Source organism: Pagrus major, chromosome 18, assembly GCF_040436345.1.
Source record: "Pagrus major chromosome 18, Pma_NU_1.0".
Taxonomy (NCBI): Eukaryota; Metazoa; Chordata; class Actinopteri; order Spariformes; family Sparidae; genus Pagrus; species Pagrus major.
The window spans coordinates 16,958,152-16,978,165 of record NC_133232.1 but is presented as its reverse complement, the minus strand read 5'-3'; the positions used below and the strand labels follow the sequence as shown (position 1 = coordinate 16,978,165).

Here is a 20,014-nt window from a genome sequence, read left to right as displayed (position 1 = left end):
TAATCAATAAACAATTTCAATCACTTACTTCAGGTGATTTGAATTTAGAACAAAATATAAACCAGAACATTTTAAAAACAGTTTTAACAAGTATTAAAGGTGTAATCTGTAGAATATGGCCAGAATTCCAAGGTCGCTTCAAAAACATAGGGGCTAACTGACAACTGCTGCTCTTTGCTAGCTAGACTTGGCTGTAGCTAGCTAGTGGTAGCTAATAAGCTCAGGTAGCCGGGGAGCCAGTGGCCCTAGAGTTTGCCTGGACTGGGACCTTAGGGGGAATCACCACGGGTAACAGGGTGCTGCTGAACCAGGTTTGGCAGCCTGACAGTGAACATGGCTGAATTCATCCTCCTAGACTGCTGGAGGTCAGTTTGAAAACAGAGGTTACAGTAAGGACGGAGGTGATTTACAGCAGCTCTGACCAAGACTACGACTGCGGGGCAGACAAGACACGATGGATTGGTATATATTTTTTTAAGTACATAACTCTGAAACACAACATATAGACTTCTTTGACATAACGTCAACTGCTGTTTCTACACACACTGCTAATTATGTTAGTTAATTTTTTAAAAATGTTTTAAACTAAAATTCTGTCTGTATCTTACAAATTGCTCCTCTACAATAAGATTTTAGATAGTATGATTCACTAATTATCATGGCAAATCATAATTTTCTTGTAGTTAAAAAGACTTTATCGCTGGTGTACTTTTAATTACAGTTTTGACTTTTAGAAAGTACAGTAAGGACGCCAATTACCTCTGAGGATATTCTAACTAGTGGACTTCCCCCATATGCTCACTGCTCTGTGACACACATGGGTAATCAGCACAAAGCTCTAAGCCTCATGGGGGGCAACTTTCCTCTTCTCTCTCTAGTTTTCATCTGTCTCTCTGCCTTTTCCTTCCTCCCCTCCTCTCCGTCTCTCTGCCTTTCACCTCTGCCTTCCTTCCTTTCAGCCTCTCTCACTTTCCTCTCTCTCCGTTCTTGTTTTCCTTTGTCTCTTTCCCACCGTCTTTTCCTTTTCACCTCTAACAAGCACAAACACAGCGACTCTACACTATGTTGGACGATGTTTCTTGCCTCTCTTCTCTTTTCTCCCAGCTGAAACTCCCACACATCATTGCCTAGCATTGGAACAAAGACTTTTATTTCAAAATAAGATATTATTCAATTTAATCTTCCAAATAATCGTGAAATAGGGAAATACTTTGCACAACTGAGCAGTCCAGCTCTTAATATGAATGAGAGATGATGTGAGGAAAATGAATATATTTTAACACAGAAACCCTCTAGTTTATCTAAAGTTGGGCAAGTGTTTTTCAAAATACAACCTTACCGGTCGCCTGTGCTCTGAAGCAGATGCACAGTGGTTTGTGCAATATTCAGTCAAAGGAATGGGTTTGGTGTAACTTGGGCATTTTTAACACTCTTGTCAGCAGATCAGCTAAGATGAGTAAGATAAGAATAATGTTTTATGGGTCACAAGAAAGGGAAGTGACGCTACTGAAACTAGAAAGATTTAAGGAAGTCTACATGATTCACTTTGGGAATTATTACAGCCAGCTTTTTAATGGCTGCGCATCATTTCAACATGGTGTCACCGAGGTTTATGGAGACATGTCAACTATGGAAGCAGTGCTAGACAGCAAATCTGACTGGCTTTGATCTTTCACAAACTTGACTAAAATGTTTAAATGTTAAAGGTATTATGTTGTTTTTTTATGATGCAAGCTCTAAAACTGATTTAACTTGCATGTAAGTTACACACAGTCTATTATCTGACACAAACAGTTAATTTAATTCAGTCACTGTCCTGAAACTAGTCACTAATTTAGGCTTTTACTCTGTATTGCATCAGCAGTGATCATAGCGTTTAGCTTAAGTGGAGTTTGACATTTTCACGTTGTAACACACACACACACACACACACACACACACACACACACACACACACACACACACACACACACAGATGACTCTACAGCAGTGGCTTGCAGGGAAGGGAAGTTCCTTTTGCAAACAGGGAAACGCCCTGTGTGTATGTGTGTGTGTGTGTGTCTGTGTGTCTGTGAATGATGATGAGGAGCATGCACAGTGTGTACTGGTGATCCAGTACCAAGAATGTCTAACAAAGCAACTTAATACTTTATGTTTATTTGATGCCTGACAGTTTAACAGGCAAAATTACTATTAGTGTTACCTTTTGTACTGTTTCAGAACCTAAATCCACTTGTTGCTGATTAGTTCGAAACAAACATCTGAATGTGACTTCTTTGATATCGATAAATATGGACAGGGCAACCAGTAATAATATAATTCATGACAAAACAAATAATCAAAATAAGACATTTCTGTTCTTTGCTCCATTTTTCTAAAAAAAAGACTCTCAGATTGTCAGGGAGGGATTTCTTTGTCCTGCGGCAACAACACTACTGCAGGCATGGTACCACCATGTGACCACTACTGCACATAATACATCCTTTAATACAAATGTGCAAGTGTGTGTGCTCTTTATCAGTTGGACACAAGTGATTTTGTTCTTGTTGTGCACGTGCTTGGGACATCAAAAAGAAAGCAGTTAATGTCAAGTGAAATTAATGCTGTAAATGATGATGAAGGAAAAGCCAAAGACAAACATTTAAGAGATGAGAAGAGAGGAAGAATTATGTTAAAGTAGAGGCTGCACAATTAATCAAAACATTATTCAAATTGTGCAAAAGTGCAATACCCAAATCTCAAAAGCTGCAGTTTTATGAACAAGGTAAAATGTGTGACAGAACAGCATTAACGTGAAGTACTGTAATGCTGCATCGATGCCCTGGCCTACAAATCTTGTTTCTCCAGAAAACACTTTTTGTTTGGTACAGACTCCAAAAAATGTCACATCATCATGATTTGTAAAATTTGAATTGTAAAATCTGTATAAAGTGGACAATAGTGGAATTGTTCAGGGAAAAGGGTCACTGTCGAAGCCGGACAACTTTCCTTGTTGGTGCAGGAACTTTTTGAAGGACTAAGAAGCTTTAACTTGTTTATACTCAGTGCAGTTTTAGTTCTCTCCACAAAATCTCGATTCCGTCATATAACCGCTTGACAGTCTACCGAAACCGATATGGGTGGAGTTTGCAGTGCTAAATGTCACGCTCCGGTCAAACACGTTTCATTACTGATACTGAAGCACATAAATGACCAGAAAAAAAATCTCAGGCTATTATATCCTCTCTACATGGCTTTCGTTTTCAGGTGTTTCAAATGTTTCCACATATGCGCTTCTCTTTTCCAACACCTACTCAAACAGCACTCATATACAACAGTGATGACTTTGTGTTGTCTTGTTTCGTGCAAAAATAATGTCTCAATCTACATGGTGGCTTTTCAATCTGTTATCTCTCTAATGTCTTTAATTATCACAGTTCTTCAGATGTGGTGGACACGCAAACACAAGTGCACTGAAGATTCTTTGAGTTTCTCAGTAGTTCCTGACTTTTCGGTTTGCAGGGAATTTTTGTTGAAAAGGCCTGATTGTGTTCTCCACCGCCCTCTTGTCTCCATATGACTCTCCATCTCTTCTAATTGCTGTCTTTCATGGTAAGTCAGAAAACGCTGTCTGCTGACCATGAGGTTGTTCCGCTGAGTTAAAATGAAAATGAGGCTAATGGGGTTCACTCCCCTCCAGTGCCAGTGGGTTTGATTGACATGATATCAGACTACTAACTAACTGCCAATTAGTGGGTCATAAATCAGACCACATTGCTGAGCAACATGAGTCATGGTAAAATTCAGCAATCAAAGCAATCAGCCCCTGAGGCTAGACACAGGTTAGCTGCAAGGCTTCAATTTAGAGCAGAACTAATTGGCAACATAAGTTGAACTATAAACCATTTCAACAAACAACAGACAGTATGCAGTCTGGTTTAAAACAGGGACTACAACAAACTGCACATTACTGTGCACATATAAACACTGCCGTGGTGACTCCTGCTCCATCTGCCTCCTCAACTTCTTCATCCTGAAACTCTTTCTTAAAGTCCAAAGGTCTGCAAGTGAATTTTCTACATGCTGTCTGCCTAAAATGCCCTCTCTCGTTCGTTAGTTTCCCTCCTCTGGAAATCATCTGCCTGCTTTCATGAATTCCTTAACATATAATATAGAGGGCAGCTTACTGCTGCGAATTGTCCAGAAGGTCAGTGTTGCTATCATGCCATTCCTTTCTACCTGAACCTGCTGCCTATGAATTTCTAGTTAGGTGGTTTATAAATGTTTTGACCTGCTGCCTGCTTCCCATTTTTTTGCCTGACTTGAGGGACCTTACCTAACCCATCCTGTTGCTAACAGCAAGACTGTATATCGACTTTAGACCTTACTTTTACTTTTTCACAGAGCAAGCCATTTCTCTGTTTTGGCATTTGGGTCATGTATTCTATTGCCTTCTACCAGCATTTATACAAGAATAAAAAACAAATGAATAAATACAAACACATTGCAATCATGATTAAGTTAAGTCTAGAGTAATCTGTCAATTAGTTTCATGATTAACTGATTAATTGTTTGGGCTAGTGTTTCCCATACCCCAAAGTTAAACACTGTTACTGTCAGAGAAGAGTAAAGAAGCCAAAATGTTCTCCTATATAAGAGGTTGGGTTGAGTGAAAAAAATCACTCAACCCATTCATTTAAGTAAAGAGCCTTGGGGCTGATGGCAATATTGGGGAGTAAAAAATTCTGATATCAATATACCGGACAATACACATTTTTTGCTATGGTCCCTCAAATCAAACACTTGTGACAAAGATAAGGGAGGCAGACAATAAATGTCATTATCCAAAATGACACCAGTACAGTGAGACAGTCACTGGTAATGTCATAATCATAAATTACATCAGGCATCGTTTTTCTGCATTATTGGCTTCGTCTTACTTAACTGACCTTTTAATTCCCTACACCCCACCAAGACCACTCAGGTCCTCTGACCAGTCACTTCTGGTCGTCCTTTGGTTTGGTTGGAAGCTCGAGGGCATCTGTGCTTTCTCTGTTGCAGACCCCTACCTGTGGAACAAACAGCCCCACCACATCTGCTCTGCCAACTCTCTTTTCTTTGGCTTTTGCTTAAATTCAAATTGCTTCCACTAAATGGGGTCTCAAAATAGTTGTTTACCTAGTTTTTACATTGCTCAGGGATTTTACCTTGAACTCTCAGTATAAGCATGATATGTTATTGTCTGTTCCGCTGACCTCATTTTCTCTTGCCTTTGTTTATAAAGCACTTTGGTCAATTTATGTTGATTTAAATGTGCCATAGAAATAAATTTGACTTGACTTGGTTATTACCTCTCTAAAAAAAAGTCTTCCAACCGGCACACGTCGGACAACATATACCAAAATATTGGTTGGCTTCTAATAGTTGATAACTATTTGATTAATCACTGCAGCTCTAGACTGTCTTAAGTTGTGATAGTGACACCATGGGAACTGTAACTAACTTTCCTCTGTTCTACTCTCTTATTTTCTAACTCGCAATCCTTAATTTACATAAGAGTAACACAAAGTTTTAAGCTTAAAATTAAGATCTGAGCATCTGTTGTTGGATTTTCCCTTCATGTTACATTCCTACACGCTACAAAATGCAATGTAATGCAAGGGCAACACACATATAAATAAACAGAAGAAAGCCAGGATGCTTTGTCAGCATCTCCTGCACTCAATCCACAACCAAGTGTTTTCTTAAAGGCCCATGTGTTTGTGTGTCATTGTTCTATAGGCCCTATTCCTGTTCTGGTTTCCCATGATGGGATTCACACACACACACACACACACATGCACACACGCACTTTGTGAAGGTTTCTGTGTGTTGACACGAGGAAGCAGGTCCGCATAGTCCACATTAAAGTCCAATTGAATGCAACATGAGTATTACAACCAGCATGCCACTGAAGTCTTCAAAGGCGACATAACCAGCACTTATTATTAGCTGCCTGTAAGTTTACTCTTATGTGGCTGACACTTTAAATGCTTAAAGTGGGGCCAGGGAGCATTAGAGAAGGAGGTGTATTTTCATGTCTGTAATTTCATTCATGGATTTACAAAATGAAAATGCTATGAGATATAACACCTTTCCAAATTGTGTCGACAAGAAAAACATCAGAATCACTCCTCTAATCCACCCACGATAAGACTGCTCACCATTCATCCATATTTGGAGGTTTTCCTTGTAAAAATTGTGACGTTCTAACCCTGTGTAAAAGCACCCTGTGCAAAGGCAAACACAAGCCTCATTATCCTGTGCATCTCTTGAGATAGTCCTCTTCCACAAATCATTTTGGATCATCTATTTGTCTTTTCTTCGCCATGTGGCAGGCAGAGTTGCGGTCATGTAATTGGCACTACTTTATATCTTAAAAAAGGTAGCCCAACAGCAATGAGGTCTTAAATTGTGGTGATAATACAAACAAACAATTGTAATCTATTGACCACTCATAAAGGGTCTGAACCATCTGTTGCACATTCACCCAGGAGGACATCTTTTAATGCTCAAAACTGAAACTGTTCCACATAGGTATAGGACCACACAACACAGTTTGTGGTATTGCAGGGGCATGAGAACATGACTTGCACAGAGGGAACAGCCAGCTGCACAGACCTAAATAAGACTGAACACCTCTTGTAACCACAAACCACCAGTTCACATATACACAAACAGATATTGTGATAAGGAAGTGAGCCCCACCCAGGCCCTTTAAAAGATGCTGCACATGCTAAAGATTCTGGTGTGTGTGTGTGCGTGTTTGTGACTCAGTATGCTATTTGTAAGAGCTATACAGGATATTTCAGTTAACTGAGAATTTCTTCTTTTTCTTTCGAACTAACTGGAAGTAGCTATAGTAAGGTTTACCAGAAGTGACACGTCAGACACTGCAATATACTGTGAGTGTTTGTGTCATGGCTGCTGGAGCTTCTGAGTTTTTTAACGGTTTGATCCCCTGGTGTTTTGTGTTTTATGATCATTTTATCTCCTGTTTTTTTTCTGTAGAGCACTTGTTAAGAACAGTGCTTTATAAATAAAGTTTATTATATAACTACAACAGGCAACTTTTATGATCAAACTTACTGCCATGTAAACAATGTTTAAATGGAGACATGACAATATACTGTACATGCGTTTGCATCAGTATCACAGTTTACAGCAGTGTTTCTGTTCTGCCATGCACGCAACAAATACATACTTATATGCAGGTAAAGATGGACAGAAAAGCATCATGGGAGCACTGACCTTGTACACCTGACCGTAGGTTCCATTGCCAACTACCTCCACCAACTCAAAGATACCTGCTGGGTCCTAGAAAAAAAGAAAACATGGTCAAAGAAAAGAAAAGATGACAGGATAGGAGTGATGTTGGGCAACAAGTAGAAGAGCTGAGTCAAATAAAGAGCACAAAGCTGGGCAGTACAGGTGAACTGTGCACTAACTGAGGCTGCACAGTTTGGTCAAGAAATTATATTTTAAGATTAATCTTACAGATACAGCACTACGATTGCAATATGATTCATGATAATTGCCCTAATCTTCATTTTTACTGAAAAAAACAACAAAAAAACAATTGAAATCACAATGATGTAGGGGGTCTGTACCAAACAAACATGTTTTCTTACATCTGGAGAGCAAGATTTGTCAGCATGCAATATACTCGGTACTATAGGCGAATGGGAAGAACAATGAGGTGTTATGCTGGGATGGGGACTGAGGAAGTGGGGCTGCAATTGTTGATTGCATTGTGGCCTACAAGGAATGAAAATACAACTTGAAAATCATTGAAAATGTGCTTTTTTTAAAAAAAAAAATAAATAAAAATCTATTTTCGAGACATTATTCCACTGACTACATGAATATTATCAACTATAGAGAAATAAAATGCCATTTCATGACTGTAAACATTCTTGAGTCACATAGGGACATAGTCATTTACTGTAGTGCTACCATTTCTGAAGTATTATTTATCAGTGAAGATAAAAGAAATATCCATAAAGTAGCATAACACCACTATACACTAGGTATATGTTAGAATTATGTGAATTAGGTTAAAACAACATATAATGTATTTCTGCCAATTATTACACCAAGTTGAGCTCAGTGGGCTTTCACTTGTTGCATGTCAACTTTTCAGCAGCTCGGCCAAAGGAAAGTCCTGTGTGTAAACACTGCAGCCTGTAAACTTACACCGAACAGGACACAGCGCGGACACACAGCATAAAGTTGCAGGGTGTAAAGCCTTTAACACGTTACACACAAAGTTAGGACGCGACGAGACGTCTCTCTGACAGCACGCACAGCGAGAGGCGACCGTCAGACGAGTCAAATCAAAGCTGGCTGCTCGAGTAAAAGTTGAAACTACCGTTAGGTTTCAAACAACACCCACCACGTCCCTCCAGTGTTTACTCAAACACTTCATTAAAAAAGGCAAGACAACTCTGCTCTACTCACTCTCAAAGCAGCGAGGTCTATGCTGTCCAAACTTCGCGTGGTGTTTTCTCTCGACATTGCTGTCAGTAAGTTTGTCAGCGGGTCGCTGTCTGTGGACAAGACATGGACGGTCAGCGGTTCCTCCTCTACAAACTAACGGGCTCCCCTCCGGTCGGGTCCATTCTGAACTTTAGCTCGCTGCGTCAAGCGAGTCGACGTCAAACACCCCACATCCGGACAGTCCTTTCAAAATAAGTGACTTTACGGGCAGACCTGAACATTTTGAGAGATTTTATTTCATTTCGTTTAAGAGAATTAGAGCAGAATTGTCAGAAATAATACAAAGTTAAGTATGAGAACACTTTACTGAATGTAAATCTGTTTAAATCGAAATTCATCACACTTGCGTGTTTGAGAGATGCGCCTGACTTTTGAAAGTTTCACTTCCTTTTTCACTTTACGTTGATTTATTTCTCTCTCATATTTTTTCTTTCTGCTCCGTCTCAGGCCCAGATGTCACACTTATAACATCTGTATTTAATTGTGAAATTAGCATCATCTAACTCTGTTTCACTTGACCCTAGTTTTACTCCAGAGAAGTTTTTTTTCTTTCTTTCATAAAGTGACTCAATAAGTTGACATCCAGTAAACCCCGGGAAAACGACGAGGAGGAAGTTTTGCTTTAGCCTACTGACCCAATTTCAACTATTTGCCTCCATTTTGATTTGTTTCGGTAAATGTAAAGTGAGTGAGTGAGTAAAAGTAGGTGAGACTACATTTTACTGGTCTACATATTAAGGCCTGCTCATCAACACTTTTCATCCCATTAGGGGGTAAGGTTAGCCTGGACTACTTGCTAACATTTTACCTTATCCTTGAATGTATTCAACATAAAATTTCGAAAGCACCACGGCTCACCCAGTGAAGGGAGTAGTTTTAATCAGTAGTCGACCATTTTCACAGCATAGGCCTACATTTTGATTGTGATATCATAGCACTATCCATAATATCAATAACTGCTGGATTAAATGCATGTGTCATCAAGTGATGGCCACAGTAGAGACAATCCTGGTTCTTCTATATTATAAATGCCTTTCCTGCTTACAAAAACACAAAAGGACCATGTGTAAAATCCAGGCTCGTTGTATTCACAGCAAAATTAATGACTGGAATTGATATTTTTGCCAGGATGCACAGAAATCAGAGAACCAGAAAGTGAATTGTCTTGCAATGTAGAAAAAGTGTACCGTTAAATGAAAAAAGAAGACATGTTGTTCTTGATGTCCCATCTCTCTGAAGGTTAATGTCCTGGTGCAGCATGTTAGCTAAGTGTGGGCAAGACATCTCTAGACTTCATGCAGGTGGACACGGGGCCAGCTAACAGGGTTTGACTGATACTGAAACTTGAGTAAGTAGCCCACACCATTATGCGTAATATTTGAACAACCGTATGTGTCAGATACTTGGACAGTGAAAGCTATATTGTCAGTAACTGCTCCATTCTATAAAGTGTCCCAATAAGTCATGTCAGCGAGTGAGCACGCACAATACCAGAGCCCTGGGACACCTAAATGGAATGGAGCCATCATTAATGATATAAATTCCACTTGTGCTTTTCAAGTCAAAATGTCTCCCATAAAAAGGGTTAGTTATGCTTGTTAGGGTTGGGCGATGTCTGCTGAATTGGCATATGACGATGTCTACAGTGAAACATTGTGATGGACGATGACATCGTTTATGAATTTGAGGCAGCGTGTCCCCTCAGTGTTGTCGTAACCGAGTGTCTTGGGTTCGCCTAACTGAGCTGGTTTAATAAGAAAATGATAAACGGGACATGGAGACGTAATGTTAGTGCACTGAGCAGCAACATACTTCTTTTCATTTTCTCTCCCCACATATCACAAACAACAACAACTCTTGTCCTACGGCAACTCTAAGGGGACACGCCACTTCATTGTGCTCTCTGGTGGGGAGCCTTTTAAATCACGATGTTACGATGGTCCGGGATTAGTAGTCGATGGCTGTCAGTCATCGGCGATGGACGATGGCCCAACCCTGATGCTTGTTATTGCTAGTGCACAAGTACCTTTACATGAATAAGCTAATTAATGATGCAATATGTAAGAATTTTAGTTCAAAACATCAGAAAAAAAACAAAAAATATCATAAGAATGGGAAGTTTGACATTATGTCAAAGAAGTCTATGCTGCCCCCTATTTGCAGTTTTGAAGTGACAGGTGGCCAATTCTTACATATTGCGCCTTTAAGTGAAACAAACTAATTAATTATTACAATCTTCATGACTGCTACACATTTTTTATTCAAAACAAATTGAAACAACAAGGTACTCATAGAGTGGAAGTTTGAAGTTACTAAGCTAGCTACCGTCAGCTTTTTTGTGTTGTGTCACTTAAGACTATCACATATAATGGTGATGGTACCATGTAACACTAAACATAAGACAATAAAAATTTTGATGGACTATAAAGATGATCTGGAATGTGAGAAAACAATGGTTAATAATAGCAATACACCGGTGTTTGTGAATGAAACCTCATTGCAGTGGTCCAGTAAGAGATTTATTTACTGCTGGAGGTACCTCATGAAACGTAGAAAAAAAATTTGAGAGCAAAAATATGTTACTTGAAAAATATTGCTTGTAGGCTACTCCGTGCCTTGTCATGTTTCAGTTCACATGGCAGCATCTCTGCACACACATTAGCTCTCACCCCCAGCCCCCCATACATTTTTAAACACGTTTACAGGAAAGAGCCTGGCAGATATCACAAGTGGACATAGGTGGAAGTGTAGACAGTATATATTAGACAGATATTATTCATGTCACACAACACAAACACCTGACTACAAATTAAAAGGTTATTTTCAACATGTATTTACACCATCTCCCTTTTTCTTTAATCTTTTTTTTTTTCACTTTACCTACTTATAATTTTAAGTGTAAAATATATTGAGGAGATGGAGCTTGGCAATCCAGTCTCCTGACTGAACCAGTGAGTCACAGTCAGCATGGTAAAATAAGGGTCATTATGTGGTGGGACACAGTCACTGTGTGTGTGTGTGTGTGTGTGTGTGTGTGTGTGTGTGTGTGTGTGTGTGTGTGTGTGTGTGTGTGTTGCGGAGAAGAACAGAAAGCGTGAGGTTTGTGTGTTAGTGTGAGTGTAGGGGAATGAGAGGACGATGGAAAGTGACTCTCTTGCACCCTCTGTATGTGTGTTTGTGTGTAAGTGAATGTGACAAATTAAGAGTGAGCGAGGGAGAGAGAGTATGGCTGTGAGTGTGTACTGCCTGTGTGTGTTTGTGTGTGTGTTCGAGTGTGTTTGTGTCGCAGTGAAGAATGGTCTCTCTGTGGTATCACACAGTGGCCCTGTTCACATCAGGGTCAGCTGCCTACACACACACACACACACACACACACACACACACACACACACACACACACACACACACACACACACACACACACACACACACACTCAAACACACATTTCTGGACTCATATCCAACCTAAACAAGACAACATTCTGAGTAACAATTGAATAAGAAAATTCCAGAGTGATAGAGGCCGTTTGTCTGTCCGTCTCTCTCCAAATCTCCATCCCTTCTTGACTTTTTCCTTGTACGTATTCTGTGTCAAGAGGAAGTTGACATTCCACTTATATAAAAAAAACGTTTCCTGAGGACACTTGTGTTCATGCATGCACACACACATAAATGCAGGAATAAACATGTATACAGCAATGATAAGAGCGTCAGATGTAAGATGGTTTGAATCCAGCTGTTTTGCAAGGTAAAGATATCAGGGACAGTTCCTCAGAACCAAACAGATGGGCCTTATTTTGTGAGGCAAAGTAAACTTAACTTCATTCTTTATTCAAGTTTTCTTCAAACTTAAAATAATCAAAAATTCTAAGGGTTCAAAGGTTGAACCTTTGAACCCTCAAACCTTTCAAGCCAATGTCATCAGTATGCTTGATGGATCGTAGCATAGTTTTTTAGATGTTAAGAAAGACTTTCATTGAAAGCAGCCGTGTATTTTTATGGAGTTTAAAATTGACTTATCACCAGCTGATCAATAGGCAGAGTTACTTTCCTTTAGAGATACAACACCAAGTGCTGACATGCCCTCGACCGACCAGTTATAGAGAAAACTGTGGGATGGACAGCTTCCAAGTGTGAATGTGTGTCGTCAGTGTGAAGCAAAGTGTTGTTGAAAAGAAGTGTTTGTTCTCAGCTCGTAAAAAAAAAAAGTCAGCTAACTATATTGTGTGCAGCCAGAGCAGCTCCAGTGCTCATTGTGATAGATTCTCCAACTCTAAATCTTCCAAAACATATTCCCTCAATTGGTGTTTTGATGATTGTGGTGGAGAGTTATTAAGTTAGGATCTGGTGACTGGTAAAGCCAGAGCATATGATTCAAACCATCAATGCATTCAGTGACTTCTTGTGGCTGGGGGCATTGTCTTCCTGGAAGTCTTACCAACATTTTCTTTTAATTTGTCACATCAAAACAGATGCCTGTACTGATATCAGCAAGTCTACACCCCACAACATACTTGAAAAATGAGCATTGTGGAAAGTTATACAGGTTCAAGGAAAGTGGAATTAACCATGATTTCATTGAAAAGTGAAGAAAAGATGGAAGCATAAACCCACAGTAACATCACCCACTGGTTTGTGGACTACTGTTTGAAGCCTGGAATTGACCATATGGGAGGATGTCCTGATTGGATCTTACTAAGATCCAGAGGACACACCTGTTAATTCCACGGTAGCCAAATACTACTAGGCGCATTTTCTCATAAACTAAGACTTTTCTTTCAAACTGGTAGAGTCGCCCCCTGCTGGCCTTTAGGGGAAAAGAAAAACAGGTTTAAAGCACTTCTGCATCGGCTTTGTTTATCAGACCTGGAAATTCTGTCCATATTGTACGCAGTCAGTGGTAGGGACTCTGACACCAGGTACCCTAAATGTGTTGGCTCAACAGTCTAAATCCAGCATACTGGAAGTTCGATTCCAGATGCTGACATTGAGCCAGAGTTAGCCATCGCTCGGCTGACTGGAGCTGATTCTCAGACCAAAACTGCTCACCGTCCAAAACTTAGTCAAATCTGGTAGCCTCTCGAACCCTCAGGCCATCTGTCTTACAGGGGATTTGTGAAGAGAGTGGCTGTAAAAGGCACAACAGTTAGAAACACAGGGTGACAGAGTGGCTGGAGTAGAGAAGCAGAACAGGCGTGAGAGAAGACCAAGTCTAGCTAGTTGTAGGCATTGGGAGTATATGATATATATATACAGAATGTGTTAGTTGAGGTCACTAAAGAACCAACAGTTTAACCTTGGACCTGCATGAGTAGTCAGCTGTTAGAGCAACATGTCCTCATATTAGATGACATTTCTTTGATGCTTTTTTAGCCGTTTGAGAATATTTGGTCCTTGTAAGTATAAAACATCAAAAACACACAACCAGACGCACGCACAGTTTTGCTTGCCTTCCTGCAGAGGCATGCTGAAGTGATTCTGACAGACCGGCTGAGCACATCTCTTTATCCGTCTAACTCAGTGTCTCTTTATCTGCTTTTCTCTCATGTAGAGCCTCAGACTGGGCTTTTAAAACTTTTATAGACACACAAATGCATTGACACTGAAAAAAAACCCCATATGACAGGACTTTTAGTCAGGATGTAGTGTAGAGTGGTTCATCTGTCTATAACAGAGGCAAAATGGTCTCATACAAACGGATCAACATGCATGATGCTGGTGATTTGTGTCTTATATTTAGCATCATTAACTCATATTTAGCATCACTGTCAAGGAACGTGAATACAGGGTCTCATACCCAGGTAATATTTAATATGCTTCACTCATAATCTCTAATTTCCTTCCCCTAGCCCCTTTTGTTTTATCGTTTGCCTGCCTACCACAAGAGGGGGCTGTTGCTCACGTTTGCATGTCACTCAAACCATAGCTGACATTACACAGCATGGAAAAAAGAGCAAGGCTGCTTTCAGATCTCTTTGATGCCAGTCATATCAAGATGTGGCTTTTATTAAGACGTATGTGTAGGCGTTTAGTGGTCTTTTCTTCCTGTTTATGCAAATTATATAAATGACGTTTAATGATGTTTTCCAAACTACAAGGAGTCCTGTAGCTTTAAAAATCAAGTCGATTTAGACCCTTCAAGTTCTTCTAAACTCAGATTTGATTATCTTCTCGTACTCAGATTAGGCAACGCAACATTTACTGTATCAATTATGTCACCCCTGTCTGTCTGTTCTCGAGAAGAGCAGATCTTTGTCACAACCAGTTTCAAAACAGATATACACGTATTATTGATAGAGCAGACAGGAAGAGGAAGAGGAAGAAAAAGAACATCTTTGTTGTGTCTCACTGTGACTCAAGATTCTTGAGAATCAACAAGTTTGTTACACAGCAACAGCACAACAACAATTTGCATAAATTATATAAATAGGACAGAATGTACTGAACCTCCAACAAGAAAAAGAATTTGGTAGGAAGTCAGCCATAAGAGGGCAAGTACTCATGTTTAAAAATATCTCACAAATATTGTATATGATATACTTTGACCAAGTCATCGACTTTACAATTGAGGGCCCAAATGTTTCAGCTGTATTTTCTCCTACAAACCAAAAACTAAAAACAGACAAATATTTTTCACATCTATATTAATATATAAGTAAACATAGATTTAAAATCATACATAGAATATCAGTGTTTCTTAATAATTTATTTACCAATTTTCTCACCATTGTGAAGTTAAGTGAGCTGCATAAAATACAATAAATATTTTCATCTATCACAGTTTGAAAGCTTGTTGATTGATTTACTGTTAAAGGCCTGTATTGGCTGCAGGCTTGGCTGATTTCTGTGAACCACATACTGTACCATTTGAATTTTTGTAGACAGATTAAGCTACCACCCTGCAGCTAAAAACTAAATGTAAATGAATGGCTTCCAGAAGTATTCCTGGGTTTTGATTCTCAGGTGAAAAAATAAGCTGTTCAGTACATTTTTCAAACTTTCATATTGACAATTAGTTTTGTCAAAGCCCGCTTGCATCAATATATTTGCGTACAGTGGACAACTGTATAAAGATATGTCAAAAAATTCTACTGTACTTAATTACTTCAAAAATAATGACTTGCATTATAGCTACTGCACTGTATACTTATATTCCTTGGTAAGCGAAATACTGTAGATTAAACAGAGAACATGTTATCTAAGATAACAGCTACATTCATGCTACATTCAGAGAAGTGGCAGATTTTTCACTCTGATTCAGTAACTTCCCTTTACATGTAAAAAACAATCTAACTTTATTATCAGATCTATGTTCACTCACAGTTGAGAAGGGTGCAAGAGATTCTGAGCAACACATAAATGTTTTTTAAAATTATTGCACATACTGTGTTGAAATTATATTTTGCTCCAAATAATGACATAATGCATGCTCACATCATATTCAGTGATGCTAGGGTTAGTTTTAGTTAGTTTTTTGTGGCACTGAGGGTGCCACTTTATGTACGACAAAAGTAGCAGGTGCTAATTCTGGTTGCAACAACTCTTACAAAATAGGTACAAAACCAGAATGGCACTCAGTAGACTGCATACCTCCGTCAAGGCCCAACAGCCCACTTTTGTACTCACACATAGATACCAGCCACCTAAATACACCTGTTTTGTTCCCCCCCTCAGGATCTGTGCATTAGTCCCTGAGAAATAAAGGAAAATGTTGAAGAAAGTGTGAAAAAAATCATTGAAAGTTAATGGGGCCTTTTCTGGGGTTCATCCTCCATGCAAGTTTTGTAGAAATCCATTCAGTAGTGTTTGTGTAATAATAATAATAGTAATAATAATAATAATAATAATAATTATTATTATAATAGTAATATATATGTATTATACAAACACTATATATATATATACATATATATATCCATCTAGATTGTTTTGGTGTGAGTTGAATAGTTAGTTTCATGTTGGAACCATTTTATTTTTACAGAAAAACATTCACCAATCGTATCACATTAATGTGGTCCTCCTCGGCAGAGCTGTAACATTAGCTAACGTAGTTAGCTGAGATAGCTAGCCAGCCTCTTGTCCATGGGTAGATACACCCCTTCCTCTGTGCGGTGATACAAAAAGAAAATGTATAGTATCTCCAAAACTCAGCACTTGGTAAGAGGATAAATACATATTTTTGTTTTCATGGTGAACCATTTCTTAAATGTTGTGCTTGTATTATATCATTAATACCCAGGGTCTTGTCCCTTCAACTGCTGTTTTGAAGCGCACTGTGTGAACTGTCAGTTCAGTGAGCTGCACTCTTCTATGCGGCGGTAGTGTATGGTTGGCCTCTTCCTCTTGTGAGTTTCTGTGGTGAAAGTCAGTCATCCCCATTTTGTGCTCATATCTCTGTAGACAAATCATCATTCTCTTTGTGCCATTAAAGTTACTTTGTAAATAGAATACTGAAGTAAATGTTTCACATGTAGGGCCTCAAGGTGCAGAAAAGTCCATCATTTTACAATGTGGTAAATACTAGGCCTGCTTACTTGCTCTTATCGCACAGTTTAATCATGTTTGTTGCATTCTACATGTAGTAGACATGCAAACTGCACGGCCACAAGAGCAGTTTTAAAAATTGCTCTCCCTCTGAAAAACTTTACATGATTGGCATCTTCACAATCATCTGTGAAATCTTTGCAAACACCTAAAATATTAACACATTTTACTCAGTTGCAAAATGCGTATCTGTGTCACAATCGCCAAAACCATATTTCAAAGGTAAAAACGTGTCATCAAGGTGGTCATGTCAGCAGAGTGACATTTTAACAGCCACTTTGTACTTGAGTCTGATATTTTTTCCAAACCTCTGAAAGCTGGTTAGAGTTATGTAATATTGTTGTAATGACAGAGGTCCAGTAACATTGTGTTGTCCAACCAGGGACTGTTGTCCTAAACAAACCACCATGAGGAGGATCTGTCGGTGCGATTCCCAAATGTCTCATACACAGTCCCACGTACACATCCTCAATGTAAATAGCTTTGACATGTTTAGATGCCTCCAGTATCTTCTTGGCTAAATCCAGTGAGAACACGTAGCCCAGCCCCATTGCATACGGTGGGTATGTAGACTCAGAGAAGGCAGAAACAGGCAGAAACCACTTTGAATTATGGTCTCGAAGAACAGCAGCACCCCTTGCCACCAATCCTGTCATGTAGAGATTCTGACGGGCTGTCGAAAGCATGTCAACGAGGTTGCGGACATTAAGGAACATGTCCGAGTCGATCTTCATGGCATAGGAGGTGTTGGGGCAATGGGAGTCGAGCCATTCAAACATGACCATGGTTTTAATGGTGAGGTTATTGTAGCTGTCCAAGAAGTTACTCTGGAGAATATCATGATGTCTCTGGCTTTCCTGTGACACCTACAGAAGGGGAGAGAGGAGACGGGGTTGAAAGCAGTAGCACCACTTTGGGGTCGTGGCCACCTTATGACAGCAAGTACAACTTTTACTATCTTTTTCAACACATTCTTATACCAAAATGACTGAATAGGTCAATTGCCAGCAACTCCCAAAACAACATAACATGACCATTGTAGCATTCCAGTGGCGGACATACTGGACCTTCATCGTGTGCCCACAGTTTGGTTCGGTTTAGGCAAGAGAACTACTCGGTTAAGTTTAGGTAAACACTCTGGTTTAGGTTAAAATAACTACCTACTCTGTAGCCTCAGTTAAAACTCACATTATGTTATGTTCGCAACGCAGTTAAACAATGTTACTAAGTTACAAGAAGTCAACGTTGACTTCTGGTTTCCCATCGGACACGAACAGCAGTCTCCTAAATGAAAGTGCTTGTTAAATCCATCCTTCTCCATATACAGACTTTTCACTTCTTATACTACTTCTCCTTGCTTCCTCCGTTGCAGCCGTAATAATTACTGCAGCCACTAGAGGTTGCAGCCTAACAACGAACATAAATATGGGCCGTAATAAGCTGCTTTCTTAGTCAAGCTTTATGGTTGTTTTTCTGATCTGGTCTCTGCCAACTCATGAGGGAAATATTTGGCTCATTAACGCTGAATCCTACTCTATGTTCACCATCAAGTTGCTAACTTTGTCTGCTAGAAAAGGAAGTGTGCCAAGTCTGCCAATTATCAGAGCCTTTTTGATGAAAACAGAAGCTTGCCATTGCTGCAAACACGATTGATAAGAGGGGTTACACTGAAACAAAGTCCAAAGATGCAGAAAAACACTAAAAATCTCTTTAGAGTTGAGGGGATCTGCAAAAGTAGGTGATAATTCTTTGAGTTTGTTACTACAATTGACCACTTCACATTACACATCAACATTTGGTCCCATAAAAGATTAGTGCAGCTTTAAGGTTTGAGTGCATGAAGAGACAGGACAGAAGCAGTCGGACACATCCTGATCCTAACCGGATCTCAACATTCTTTCTCATTTTCTTTCTTTCTTTCTTTCTCTGCTCTGATTGATGACCATGAGCGTTTTAGTTTCTCTTAAGTATCTGCTGCAGCTCATTCTCGTTGGCCTATTTATTTTGAAACTGCAAGAACAGAAATGCATTTGGATTTTCCCTCTTTCGACAACAGAATAATTTACCCTATACACAGTAGCTATACATAGTATATAGATAACATCATCTTTTATGATGGTTGAAAGAGATCAAAATGAAACAACTCACTTGCTCTTTAAGGAGCTCTGTATCGTCTTCCTCTTTGGACAGTCCCAACAGGAAGTAGTGGCTGACCACTCGGCCCAGCACTGAGACTTCTTTGCCCCATGTGTTGCGGATTGTATCACGAGCCTCTCTGTTGTGGGGTGCGACTGGGATCATAAGAACCAAGAATGGGCTTTCCTGCCAACATCTGTTGGGTTCATCCAATATAAAATTGTAGTGGTGCGGGTATGCCACAAAGTATTTTGATGAAGGGGGGTCAGCTGGTGAGATCTGTGCAAGCAGAGGAGATTGGGATTTTTTGAGCGGGGCACTCCAGTAGCATAGGATTTATCTTTGCTTTTTTATAGTTAACTTGTCTGTATAAAAGGGCTCTGTGTAACAATTTCCATGTATAAGTCACTAATTTATTGACCTTATGTAAATGGTTGTAACGGAACATGACTCGGTTGCTGTGGAAGAAGTTTGTGATCATGTTTGATCCGCTCTGATAATTTTGTTCTGTTTATTTTGTGCATTGATATGGTTACCCCCTGTCCTTCGCACTTGGCATAATTATGTCAGCAGACTCTGGGTGTCTTTAGGTAGATAAAGATGATCCTTGAAGAGATTCCAGACTCCCAACGTAATAGTGAACTAATGGGTGACATTGACCAAGAATTAGACACATATTATCTGGTGCCCTCCATGATGATACAAGAATCTGTATGACATCTGACAACTGTCTAAATAAGAGAAATGTATTGTTACTCTAAGGTTTTCAGGTGACTGTTCCAATGTGTACATTGCGTAGCAAAATCTTCTAGTAAGG

The 20,014-nt window shown here is 39.4% G+C and overlaps 2 protein-coding genes across 2 annotated transcripts in view; both read right to left on the bottom strand.

Moving 5' to 3' along the window:
* The window catches only part of LOC141012741 (mitogen-activated protein kinase kinase kinase kinase 4), a 70,258-nt gene extending 61,668 nt beyond the window's left edge, over window positions 1-8,590 (bottom strand). Inside the window, exons 1-2 of the mRNA XM_073486250.1 lie at window positions 8,479-8,590; window positions 7,270-7,335 (exon numbers count right to left, since the gene is read on the bottom strand). Of these exons, the coding sequence (XP_073342351.1) occupies window positions 7,270-7,335; window positions 8,479-8,535 (123 nt within the window). The 5' untranslated portion in view covers window positions 8,536-8,590. The remainder of the gene's footprint in view (window positions 1-7,269; window positions 7,336-8,478) is intronic.
* A 5,029-nt stretch (window positions 8,591-13,619) lies between these two features.
* LOC141012913 (beta-1,3-galactosyltransferase 1-like) lies at window positions 13,620-19,678 on the bottom strand. The gene is made up of 4 exons (XM_073486458.1): window positions 19,619-19,678; window positions 19,210-19,476; window positions 17,465-17,918; window positions 13,620-13,645 (listed from the first exon to the last, which is right to left on the bottom strand). Exons 1-4 carry the CDS (start codon window positions 19,676-19,678, stop codon window positions 13,620-13,622), a joined length of 807 nt encoding a protein of 268 aa, XP_073342559.1.
* Window positions 19,679-20,014: the final 336 nt, after the last annotated feature.

Coding starts and splice junctions, on each gene's coding strand:
- LOC141012913 (XM_073486458.1), bottom strand. CDS start 19,678: ATGATCACAAACTTCTTCCACAGCAACCGAGTCATGTTCCGTTACAAC. Junction 17,919..19,209: donor CAGAGCTCCTTAAAGAGCAA/GTGAGTTGTTTC, acceptor TAGGTGTCACAG/GAAAGCCAGAGACATCATGA. Junction 13,646..17,464: donor GACAGATCCTCCTCATGGTG/GTTTGTTTAGGA, acceptor TGCCTTTTACAG/CCACTCTCTTCACAAATCCC.